At 31.6% G+C, this 14,059-nt stretch overlaps 1 protein-coding gene across 1 annotated transcript in view; it reads right to left on the bottom strand.

Moving 5' to 3' along the window:
* Positions 1–14,059, bottom strand: part of LOC143200049 (alpha-2B adrenergic receptor) — a 619,947-nt gene that overhangs the window by 43,265 nt on the left and 562,623 nt on the right. Inside the window, exon 5 of the mRNA XM_076410305.1 lies at positions 12,730–12,938. Within this exon, the coding sequence (XP_076266420.1) occupies positions 12,730–12,938 (209 nt within the window). The remainder of the gene's footprint in view (positions 1–12,729; positions 12,939–14,059) is intronic.

Below are 14,059 nucleotides of genomic sequence, written 5' to 3'. Positions count from 1 at the left end.
ATAATTTAAAAATATGTTTTGACTACAGATTCTAATTTACTTTATTTTACAGACTTTACATACAGACACTTATAATTTACTTTATTTTAAAGGATAAGAGTGGCGACTTGTTGAATTGATTTTACGAACAATACCGCCAATACAATATGAACGAAACGCTCGAAAATTGTAAGCACTCGTCATATCTGAAATCAGACCTAAAACTACTGATTATTTTTCAGAACAGCCACGACTGTATTAGCCGCATGATATAACACATATATACGAATTCAGAGTATGTATTATTTTGATAGGACTGGCGTTGAATAACCTTTGTTCAAAATCATTAATCAGTAAATTTATTATGTCACCAACATATTATTTATTATATATCAAATATTGTAGTGTATGACTAAGCTAACTGAATCGTTAATCTATTACTTGATTAATTCTTGTTTATACTTTCGTGCGATTTTAGGCTAGATTTGGTATTTTCTTTAACATTTGAATCCTTTCCTAAAGCCAGGGAAGTTACATAATATGAAAGGGTTTGAAAATATTATTACTTTACTTTAAAAACTGATGTATTCAAAGAAAGAAGAGGCGGTTAGTTGCGCGGCGATAAAAAGCGATCCTGAGGATAAAAAGAGATAAAAATCATCACGACATCTATTTTAGGTACAGTCTCACTCTTATTAACAATCTTAATAGATGACCTCAGATCACAGTGCAGTTTGTAGCCAATATAACACCTCTCTCCTAAAAAATAGACTACAGGATTGGATTTGTTCGTGTCACTCTATGGAATGGTTTTTCAAGTTCTTTTGACTTCTGATTCCAATTGTCAATGGCTAAGAAACTTAGCTATTACAATCCGCCTTTGGCCGTCTTACATTTTGAACTGAGATGCATCTGCAATGTTGTTTTTCAAGGTTTAGATATTTCCAGAACACTTAGAAAACTCTTCTAACAAAACTAAAAATTTATACCTATTAGCCTTTGAGTACCTTCAATCCAACTTTTGCGACCGTACAGTTTCAACAGTGATACTTTTGCCGAAACTCCAGTACCCCAAAGAGAGCTTCGAGTAACTGCGGAACGATTGCCAATCCAACGTCAACCTGTCTTATTTTATTGTTAATTAATTTTAAGGTCTTAAGGTTTAGAATATAAAAATTATTAATTTACTATAAGAAACTGATGTATATAAAGAAAGAATAGGCAATATAAAGCGACACTGAGGTAGGGGTTCCGCGATAGGATTCCGGGATATTTTTAATCAATTCATCATTTCGGGTCAAAGATCCATGCTAAGCGTCAACCAACGACCTATTTATTGTAACATTACCTAATTTAGCACGTTATGTCGTAAGATTATATATTGTTTTCCAATGTTAGCGATTTTGTATCAGTACTGAATATTTGTTTTTTTATTCTCAATTAAGTTAGCCTTATTTGTGGGGAACGTTTAGTTTGCTTCTTGAATCTCAATAAAACTACACATGAGATCCATATATATTTTTATCGTAAATTTTGAATAAGTTTCAGTCACCTGGTGATGCTGTTTTATGTGAAGCAAATTTTAGACAGTAGTTTCGAAAGCTTAAGGATAGTTAAGATGCCAGTAGCATCATGATAAATATACCAGTCAACGCAGGAAGATGGATCAAAAATTTATATAAAAATGAACGATACTTTCAACAAAATATATGCTACTAATTTTTATTAATAAAAATTGAAGTTAACAAACAATACATGTCAGAAGTGGTTTAAACAATCGTTCGAAATAAAAATATAAGTAACCATTTCTTGTCGGGGTTGAAACTCTCAAAGATTAACTTTATTTAAAAGATCTGACGTCGAGTCAGGTGCAAATTAAAATTCAATAAAAGTCTGCCTTTCTGGGCCGAATCTTCCCAACTTAAAAGCGCGCCTTTACATAAACTCGCCGCTTCTGTGAAGCTAATTTAAATTTATACCCTTAGCAGGGAAAGTGTGCGTATCAAAAGCACGTTATATTGATGTCGTAATTTAAGTGCTGCTGGATGAACAAATCATTACTAGGTTGACTTATAAAGAACGGCCTGAGATTTATAAACATATAAATGGCCATCTTCTTGTTTCAATTATTATTAAGATTCTTTTCTGTTTATCCTTAAATGTTGATGGCTAAATAGTATACTTTATTCAAAATAACAGTGAAATGACGCCAGCAAAATATTTAATGTATTACCTAGTGCAACTTGTATATTCGTTTTAGGATTAGACAGTATTTTCTCTTTCATTTTATTATAATCAAAAAGAGTTACAATACTATGAGATAAGTTCCCCCATGTAAGCGAATTAGCCTATAAAAGGAGTCTACAAAATTTTTCAAAATATTAGTTGTAATAAATACAGGTTATAAACGGGCAAATGTTGTATTAGCGCTTTACTTATTCTAATAAATTTCAAATCGCTGCTTATTAGTAGTCTAATTGAAAATGCCCTAAGCCATTAAATAGTCGGAGCCAGAAAGAGATTGCGTCACTAATCATTTACTTCGAGTGAGATAATGGAGTTGCCAGTAAAATGCGTTAGAGAGGTAATCATTGATACTGTTAAATACGAACTTTAATTAATTAGCGGTTTTTATTGAAAATAATGTTTAGATTCATAGAAAGCAGGTGATGAATCAAGATCACCTTGATATCTGCTCTATCAGAAATCACATATGTGAAATGTGTAAAGACGGTGCGTAGTTTTTTCGATATAAACATAATGTAATACAATTCTTTCAGAGGAAACTGTCAGTCTAAAAACTGTCCATAGATTGTTTTCCGTTTTCTATGTTTAAATATATGCAGCTCACTGAGGGATGTAGAATATACCCTTGACACATCTGAGTATTATAGAATTTAAATGACGTAAATATAATCCACGAAGAGGTCTAATGGAATTTCCAGACATCGCTTTCAAAAGGATATAATTGTTAAAAGCATATAGTAAAATCAAATAAGACTTATTATTTTAATTTGTTTGTTTTGTGGGTCACTTATGGCAAGATAATAATGAAAATGATATAAAGGTAACAAAAGTTGATGGAAAAAGGTAGACATTGGAATAACCATTAATTAGGTTTTGTTAGCCATAAGATTTATTAATAATTCATCAGATATGTTGTTGTTCATACTGGAAGCTGGAATGGTTTTATTTTTGGCGCTAAATTAGTATTTCCTTCAGTACAAGAGTAATTACCATAGAGAAGTTAATCCTAACATGTTTTTGTGTCGTTTGAAAACCGCTCTTAAAAAAGGTTGCAATTAAGAAATGATTTGCAATATATAAATTAAGCTTTGAAAAATCTATGCTAAAAAGTGAACTATTTTAAATTGTTACTCGGTAAATATAAATAATATGTTTAATTGCGTTTTAGGTAATTTACTTTTTTAGAAATAGGCCCGAAGTAATATACATGGTAGATCAGTTGGCTGCACAATATGGCCTCAGAGTATTATGTCTTCTTCAATCAAATTGATATGGGTGAGGCAAAGGATTATTACAATAGACAAGCAAGAACTGTGTAGAGATGTGGAAAGAGGCATTTTCTACAATAGCACTTTAGGTTTGAATGAAGTCGATCAGACCTAAGAAAAAGTTGAAAAATGGTGGAAGAATCGTGAAGTTTTAGATGTTGTTCAGAAGATACATGAACATTTGGTAATAATATATGAGGAGAGAAAGAACACTAACTCTTGCAGAGATGGCAAACACATTAAAGCGAATGCTGCGATTAAAGGATGCATACAGTTAGTATCATGACAAATTAGGGATAAATACAGTGATATCAAAATTATTTTATTAGAAAACACTGCACAAAGGGAACAAAAAGTAAACGTAATTGATCTATAATGAGAACAAAATGCATTACTTGTATATACAATTGTTAATTAGGTATATTATACCTCCTCCACAGAGAACGCCTAGAACTCTACCTCATAGATGGTGTTGAAAAGAGTTCAATGTAAATATAACAAAATACAACTCTTACTAGTAATTGTGGTTTAAGCACTTTGATAATATATGCAATATTCATATTATGTTATAATATAATGTTAAAATAAATTATATCTGATAACATTGTTTTTGTTTCATTATTTTCTTTAGATTAAAATTTTGTTATATGTCAAAGCTAAAATGAACTAAAACTCAGGATTGATGCGAAAATATTGTAACGTCGTCAATTTAGATGACGTTACTTCACTGTTTTATTGAACGGGCTATATAAATTTATCAATACAACACTTAATAAAAATAAATTTTTAGCTTTTATATCCTACGGGTGTAAGGGTGTTAAATATTTCACCAAATCAGAGAATACCAAAGAAAGATCGAGAATTTCTCGAGAGGACAAAGGTTTTATCACACAGGAGATCTCGGTGAAGCAATTTTCTATACATGAGTTATGAAATTTGAAGAACTTGAAATGTCGAAAACTATTATATTAGAACGGTGTGAAGACTAGTGATTTAGATAGGCACTGAGGGTTTAAATTTGTTCTAATTAAATCACCACCATTTAGTCTTAACATAAACACGGCGTCTCGTTTAGGTATAAAATGTTCGTAGCGAGTGTATTATGGTTATCATAAAAAATACTTATTTAACAAATTTTTGAACCATTAGGAATAACTAAAAAGTATGCTACTTCGCATATGAAACCAACTGATGTGAAATAGGATTATGCCAATTCATAAACTGGCTTCATCAAAGGTCAAACTATTTAATAAGAAATTCAATCGTTACGGAGCAATTCTAAAGGGCAAAGTTTTTGAAGGAGATATTAATACTTTAAAACAAGGAACGGACTGTCATTCAGCTTTCGGCCAAAGTTGACTGGACTGTGTGTTCATGTCTTAAAAATTATCGGTGTTTTATTATCCGTGTACTTACTATCCTCTCATGAAGACTTTAGCTTCAGGGTTAGGGGGTACCTGATAAATCTTGCTGTATGGTTTAAATATAACTTTGGTTTCTTAGTTTATTATCCTTTTAATAAGGTCCGTTGTTTCTTGGGGAAATGGGAAGACTAGCTAAAGAAACTTCTTTGGTCATATTTTCTTATTTTCTTCTGTTTCCCTTTTTATAGTAATTGAGCATTGGATCTTATTTGATGGATATTTTATATCCATCAAGCTGTACCCAATTAGAGAGAGAATCTACTAAATATGAAGGACAGCTTCAGGAATTTAGAACAGATGATTTTTAGGATAAGTGACGGTGTAGCGTCATTGTGGTGTGGTGGTGTTTATATGATTATTTTATTGTTTAATTCTAATGTCTGATTATAAACATCTTAAGAACTTAAGTCCGGCTCTCAAGCATTTTATTTAAGGATTAATTTCGAGTAAATAATAAACGAAACTAACCAATCCCGGCTTTGTTTAGCAAAACAACCCTAAATATTTATTATCAGCATAAATCTGATACCAACGCTCTGCACGTCGATTCGTTCTAATTGTTCCTGTTCCTATTTCAATCAAATTACGCTATCGACGCTCGAAATTTCAATACACGTTGCCAGTTGGCGACGTACATTTAAACGACTCTCTCTAGGAGCGAAATTTGCACGAAGACCGAAGCTATTGCGCGAATAAAACCCGTTGGTGCGGAAGAAAATTTAATTGAATTTTAATTCACACCTGGCCCAGTAACAATGGTCCCTTCATTTATTTTCAAGTAAACTCTTAAGCTCTGAGCCATAAAATAATCAAAACATACTGCATTTATTTTTTTACATTACTGTCTTTGTCTACTAATTGCATTTTCTAATGTTTCCGACAGTAATTGCAATCTATATCTACTGCTCAGCTTCATAAGCGCCAATACCTAGTGGATACCAGTTGTAAATGTTTAATCATGAGGTTTTTTTAACAAGGCAGCACACACAATGCTTGTGTCGGCCATGTTACTGTTTGAGTATTTGAACATTACATTTGGGCGTTACTGTTTGATGCAGATTACCGTTTAGATGACAGAATTTTTTTACAGTTGAAAAAAATGAGACTACAGAATCACAAATATTATGACTAGTGAAGTTCATCATCTTTCTCTCATAAGAGAGTAAAGGGAATAAATTAAAAATGATATGTTATTAAAACTAGTTTTTACAATATTTTCAATATAAGATCAGAAATGTATTTGATATATAACATCAATTAAAATAATAAAACTTCTAAAAATCTAATGCCGAAATCTTAAAAACTAATACTTACAAACATTTTCTAAATGGTATTTAATTTGATCTTGAAACTTCTCCCTCATCCGGACTATCAGTTACTAAAATCGTATCTCACTGACAGACATTTTATTGTATATCAAGGCCATGAATATACCGAATTAAATCCCATATATTCAGGAGTTCTGCAAGGTAGTGTACTGGGCCCAGTACTGTATCTTCCGTATACGGCTGATCTGCCCACCACAAAAATAACTACCTAACTACCACCACTAAAATAACTAAACATATGCAGATGATACAGCAATCTTAACATCCCATTAATATCCAGTCACAGCATCAATAAACCTGCAAACCCACCTGGAGCAAATACAATTATGGTTGAAGACATGGAGCATTAAAGCCAATGAAACAAAATCCACGCATATAACGTTTACCCTGCGTAGAAGAACATGTCCACCAGTGAATATCAATCATCGTCAACTCCCCCAAGCAGAGTATGTTAAATATCTTGGTACGCATTTAGATCGACGCCTAACCTGGAAGAAGCACATACTCTCTAAACGGAAACAACTGGGATTAAAATTATATCAAATGTATTGGCTCATCGGGCGCAAATCCAAGTTATCATTAGATAATAAGGTATTGCTGTATGAGTCTATACTCAAGCCCATTTGGACATGGAATCCAACTATGGGGTACCGCTAGCAAATTTAATATATCCATCATTCAACCGTTCCAAAATAAGGTGTTGCGTGCTATTGTTGATGCTCCGTACTATATTTCAAATAAAGTGATACAACGCGATATTCCTCTAGAACCTATAACGAGTGTAATCCAACGTGTTTGTGTGAAGTACTTCGAAAGAGTGTCAGTGCATTCCAATGTACTCGTTAATCAGCTAAATATGCGACGTGATAGTGAAGTGCGTAGACTAAAACGTTTAACACCACCTGATCTGATTACTGGACATATGTAGACTTTAGAATAAGCTTTAGAATAAGACTAATTAATTAAGATAATATTTATACAGAAGATTGCTTAATGAAGTGATTTTCTACATGCCATGTATATATAATATAGACATAAGAAATACTTATTGTCAATAGGGCAGATTGTGGACTCACGAAGAGTAATAAAAAAAATTAGATCTTCCTTCCTCCAATATCCAATAATCAACAAATTATTGATAAGTTTAAATTAATATACCACTGAACATAATAACAAAATATCACATGTAAGAATGTTTTCAGAACTGTAATAACTTCAGAGCAATCATTATAACTATACATGATCTTTCTTTACTTTTATGTTATAACAGAAATATGGTAAAATAAATAAAGTAATACATGTTTGTGTATTAAAATAGAGAATAAATTAAAACAACAATGAACTAATTGGAAATTATATTGAAGGATGTTATTATTACACAAAAATTGTAGGCCGAAAAATTCTTTCTCGTTATAAGCTTTCACTGTGCCCAATATCACACCTACAGGTGATACTCTGTCACAGTGATCTTTCCTCAATATATATATATATATATATATATATATATATATATATATATATATATATATATATATATATATATTGTAGCACAATAATGCATTAAATTTTATATTTCTGTTCACACCAGAAAAATGTAATGAAATGTGTTAAAAACTGGCAAGGCGCGAACCGGTCTGTATAGCCTGAACATAATTGATTCACAACAATAAGACCATTCTAATTCTAATGTAAACCAGTGTTTAGGAAGCTAGCATATATTACTATAAGACTCGAATACTAACGATGGCTTCGAACAGTATTTAAGGACCATATATACTTAAAATATAACTAAAATATAAATTAATTACAAGATTTCAAAGCGTGTCAGTTAAGTACCATCTTGTACATCAAATAGTTGGATGATGCTTCATCAAGCTAAAGGTAATTGATAAATATTTAATTGAGCAACGTCATTTCTTATTATTTACAATTACAGTATATTGTGTGTGTTATGGCAGACAGAAGTTTAAAGTTCGAATGTTGTCACTAAAATCAAGTAATAATAAAATAAATTAAGCAGAGATCTAGTTTAAAAATTCATAGGAAAATTGTTATGTTAAAGTATATAGATAAACAGATTTTTTTAAATTACTTGATGAAGCATAACATTTGGCTGTGCTCTTATACGTTTCTAATCCTCAAATAAAAAATAAACTTTAAAATCATAATTTATGCATTTTATTTACCAAAATATCTGAAGCTATTTTGACACTTTTTCTTTTCCCAGAGCCGCTAAAAGTTTGAGAAAATCAAATATTAAATGTGTATCATTTAATCTTTTTTTGTGATATAATCACAATCAGCTATGTAAAATTAATATTTTGGTAGCCCTGTCAAATACTTTCTTATATGTATCTTAAAATAATTATCTAAGATATTTAAGTAGGTTTTCCATTGGTACAATTTTGATGTTTTAGCAATTATAGGATAATTGATCTCAATAACACTACTCCGAAAGTTCTGAAATGGTGATTGTGTTGTCACTGGGTACTCTTAGAGAGAGACTTACTAAAGAGTCAAGTATTAAAATGGTAGTATTTTTATATTTTCTTCAATACTCTACCATAATTTGACAGGAATAATCCAGCAAGAGTTCCAGCGTTCTTTGTTATTTCTTTTTAATCTTAAATTATTATACCTTTGGCGACCTTTAAAATTCCCTTCTTTCTTCCAGTTTGAAAATATCAAAAAGAGATAACAGATAAAACAGGATGTCGCCAAATTTCAAAAGGTTTGTGCTAATCAGAATGTATGATTTTTTAACTGGAATTTTTATTGAATCAAAACATTCAAAAATCGCACCAAACAGATCCATTGTTGATATATTTGTGTTTCGAGAATTGGATATATATTCTTTATGATTTGTATTCATTATATTTATTTAGTAATAATTATTACACAAAAGTCTTAATAATTATATTTATTCTAATTACCAACAATTATTTAATTAAGACAAACCTGTCCAAAACGTATTCATAATACAAAAGCGGAACATTTAGGAATATAGTTGATGGATATCAAAGAAAAACTCTGGATCGTCAAAGCTACCCTACGATGACGTAACATACGATGGCAGAAAATTGCCTTGAAACGTCAAAACTGATGAAATATCCCTAATTCAACCGGTTAACGGCTTTTGATGGATGGAAACAGTTGGAAATAGATCCCATTATAACAATAGTCCGGATAATTTGTCAAGACTTTTGAGGTTTTGCTAACATGGAATGTCGTTTTTTTTTATCGGCGTTTTCATAAAATTAGGTATGAGTCATTCGGAAATGCCTTTTTAAAAAATTAAATTAAATTGACCTACTTTTAGTCGCGATAGGGACGGGTTGGAAACCCGCATGTACTTAGATATATGCTAATGTTAATGATTGTTTGTTTTACTGATTGTGACAAATATTCCAGTTTTACCAATAAGCGTCCCATTGGATAATTTCTAGGAAAGTTTGTCACTTAGTCGGTTGGCTTTATGTGGACGACCGTGGTTCGAAACCCTCGTTAAGCAGTACATCTGGTACGGAATCCAAAAATTTTAGTCCACAATAAGGTAAGTGTTTAATGAAAGTCAAATACTTCTGGCTTGACAATTAGCGAATCCATCAAGTTGTAAGTGAACTTATATATAGGTTTCTAAAATAACTTCAAATACTACAGAAATAATACATTCGACGAAGTCTCTTATTTGTGCATGGCCATTGGCATTTAATTTTTTGCTCAGGTAGATTTTGTAAATATGGAGACCAGTAATTTTAGCACAGGCTTGTCTGGCGCAGTATTAAAGGCAACGGGACAGTCCTCCTGTTGTTGTCATAGTCACGGGTTCGAATGCTGCTAGGGCATGGTCGTAAATATATATTTGTGATAGTTCTTAGGCAATAGTACAAAATCAAGGAAAATGGTCTCGGTCACGCCAGTAACCAGGCTGGGTAAAACCGGATATCTTCCAGGATGATTTCTAAGTTAGTCACTCGCCAGTCGGTAATGGTTTAATACCAAAGACCGCGTTTCGGAGCCCACGTTAAACAGTAGGTCCAATTCAGACAAATCAGATATTTAGAGACCCTAAAATATATCGATACTTGAAATTGGATAAGTGAGATTTTGCATTGTGCAAGTCATCAAGGTTAGTATTAAAATTTTTTGAATTTTTATAAAATACCAATAGAAGGTGGAGCTCTGTCTAAATGAGAGCTGGGCTATTCAAAAGGATTTTTGTTGTAATAAAAGTGGTTATTATCTGCCCCAAACTCATCATCAACAACTAAGTGGGTAGATGTATACAATTTGGATAGCTTTTATACATAAATATAGCTGTTATTTATTTAATCAGTCATTATTTAATAAACCACAGCATCGATAAAAAATTACCAATTAGTGGCTTAAACGAAGTGAAATTTTTAAATGGAAATCGAATTAAATTTCAACAAAAAATTACCATTACAATATTATTAACTTAATTTCAAGTTTGTGATTTTCATAATATTGTTGGAGTAAGCATAATAAATATATCTACAGTTTAAGAAATTATCATCTATTTTATTTCTAATCTTGTTTTAGTTTAGAGCATAATACGTTGTAGTAACCCTCAGTGATAATGAGAATAATCTCAATATATAGCCGTGCTCTATCCCTATACCACTACATAAACATATTTAATTATTCAAAACGGTGTATATAATTGAAAATTGCACTCTCATTAATAAATCATTAACAAAAAATTTTTTTCTATCTGTGTCCTATGTCCTAAATAAACCCTGGTTTGAATTAATTCAATTTTAGTGTTCGATATCTTAAGAGGCATATTTTAGAGGTAAGAAAGGATAAACACTTCCGAAATCTTTAATTAAAGCAGCCTGCAATTTGAGAGGTACTTTGACACCCCACTTTGCAGGAATATTTTTTTCTATTACAGAAGGTGGTTATAATTAACTAATATATTAAAATGTGAGAAAATGATAGATAATTTTTGGTCGAATTGCGACTGTATATATTTCAATAGCTTTTGAATAAGGGTCCTATAAAAATTGTTTATCTATAGTTGGGAAAAGGTAAGTTTCAGCATAATTTTGCTCAACTTCAATGCTTCGATTTTGATACTGATATAGATTTATGAATCGCATTATTGTAGGAGATTTCCAGAAGTAGAGAGAGATATCCTTAGCAAATAAGATGTTAGCTGAACATATTTAATAATATTGAAGAAATTTTGTTTAATTCACTGATTTTAGTGATGGATATGTAAGTGGAAATATTATGAGAAATGTATTATTTTTCTTTAGTCTATCAGATCTTTTTTCTTGAGTTTTTACATTTAGTTGGTCCAAGAAGTTACACTAATAATCATTTTAAGTTATCACTTACAATTTGAGACAATAAAAAGTGGTAGTGTACTAATAGACTAGAAAATGGACATTACAGTTTGAAAGCATGAAATCTGTCCATGTTAAATTCGTGTTGTGAAGAAAAAACAATTTTATCACACGAAGATATGCCTAACGTCACACGCAAAATCAATTAAATACCTCGACATTCGTCTCGATAGAAAATCTTCTAATTCAATTAAAAATTCAATCGAATTGGAAAAATCACGTTAGACAAAAAGCTGAGGTGATTTAAGATATTGATCTATTAGTTCATTATAAATCTTATTTGAGCTCCTAAAAGAAATTTCTTCAATTTATTACTAATGTTTATCGATAAGTAATTAACGAATATGCACGAAATTGTCTATGCTTTGGTTGCAAAACATGAGACACAACCACTAAATCACATCAAAAATATGAGCAAACGACTTGCGAATTTGCTTAATGTATTACTATGTGTTATTACTAAATTTATCTTAAGTTAAGTTGGAAAATACATACTGATGTATTTACGTTGCACTCTCGTCTTGTTTGTGAATTGATCTAAGTACAAATGAAAAGTAGTAATAATTAGTTTATAATTAAGAATATTGTAAAACTGTCTAATTAAATATATCATAAAAAAGTTATAATTTTAAATTATTGGAAAACATGGCTTTGATATCGAGAAATAGTATCTTGCAAAATTAATAATTCTAAAATAGAAAATAAAATCTGTCAAATAAACAAGCCAGTACACGTCATCAAAATTTATGACGTATTTTAGTGGTGTTTCTAATACCAACCCAATTTTTATACATTGATCGGTTACATGTTATATTATTTTTGTTTTTAACTAGAATAAAAAAAGGAAAAAAGGAAAATCGGCCTCCCGATTAAAATGAATTTTTCATTTTTATTAACTGCAATTGACAATATATTTGACGTCATATACGGACGTATATTGGCTGATTTAGTAGTTTAATTGTACACAAATATGTTTGTTGTTTATTATATAAAACTTCTGCGCTTTAAAGATAATCAATTATTTTTTAAAAATCTGCTTAAACCCTTTCATAATATTTATACAAAAAAAAATTGTTCTCTATTTCTGTAATTTGTTATTAATACTTACCTTAAGAGTATCTTTTTGTTCTTGTCCATCTTGAGGATCATTGGCATTGTCGCTGGTAGATATATCACTCGCCAAATCGCAAGTGACTGTTGGTATTGTAATGGGCGCTGAAGCAGGAGGTGCTTCTATAGTCGCAATTTGTCTATCACCGTCCCGCGGTGAGTTACTATTTCGATCAATAGACGCACTGGCTTCAATAACGTTATGCCCTGAAAGTAAAAGTAAAGATTAGGTAATTACATGATATCTAAAATATATGAATTACATGATATTGGATAGTATTGATACACACATACAGGTCAATTGAAAAGTTTCCGGCCTACTACAGTAAAACCAATATTTTTGGCAAAATTACTTTTTTTTACATAATTAACTTGATACACTGATTATAGCGAACCTCCAACTTTTGGATGCCATTTTTATAGTACGATTTGTCCTCTGCTTCAAAATAGGCCTCAGCTTCGGCGATCACCTCTTCATTCGACAAACATTTCTTCCCAGCCAGCAGTCTTTTGAGATCTGAGAACAGGAAATACTTCCTGGGGGTTAGATCTGGATAATACGGCAGATGAAGAAGCAATTCGAAAGCCAATTCATAGGTTTTTGAATCCTTTTTACTGACTTGTGACACGGTGCATTGTCTTGTTGAAGCAGCACTTTCTTTTTCTTCAAATGCGGCCGTTTTTTCGGCGACTTCGTCCTTAAAAACGGTCCAATAACGCTATATAATAGTCTCTGTTGATGGTCTTTCCTTTTTTAAGGTAGTCAATGAAAATTATCTCATGAGCATCCCAAACTACAGACGAAATAACCTAGCCATACAACTGTTGCGTTTCCCCACGCTTTGGAGCAGGTTCATCGTGTCAGTCTACTCGGATGACTCTCGATTGGACTTCGGAGTGAAATGATGGAGCCATGTTTCATCCATTGTCACATATCAATGCATAAACTCGGGTTTATCACGCTTGATCATCTCTAAACACTGCTCCGAATCATCAACTCGTCGTTGTTTATGGTCAAAATTGATCTCGCGAGGCACCCTCTTTACACAGAACTTTCTCATACCCAATTATTCGTGAATAATATGATGTACACGTTCAGTAGATATCTTTAGCGTGTCTGCTTTTTAATTTGATTTCAATTTACGGTCATTCAAATTCATTTTGTGGACCTTTTTAATGTTTTCATCGGTAATAACGCCTTTTGGGTGTCCACTGCGTTCACCGTCTTCAGTGCTAATTTCACCACGTCTAAACTTAGCATACCAATCCTTGATAATAGATTTTCCTGGGACAATGTCCGGAAATTTTGCTTCAACTGTATTTTACCC

Source organism: Rhynchophorus ferrugineus, unplaced genomic scaffold, assembly GCF_030347505.1.
Source record: "Rhynchophorus ferrugineus isolate W39M unplaced genomic scaffold, kcgeb_rfMv2 rfM7, whole genome shotgun sequence".
In the NCBI taxonomy this organism is placed as follows: domain Eukaryota; kingdom Metazoa; phylum Arthropoda; class Insecta; order Coleoptera; family Curculionidae; genus Rhynchophorus; species Rhynchophorus ferrugineus.
Note: the sequence above shows the minus strand (reverse complement) of the source record. Positions and strands in the feature narration are given on the sequence as shown.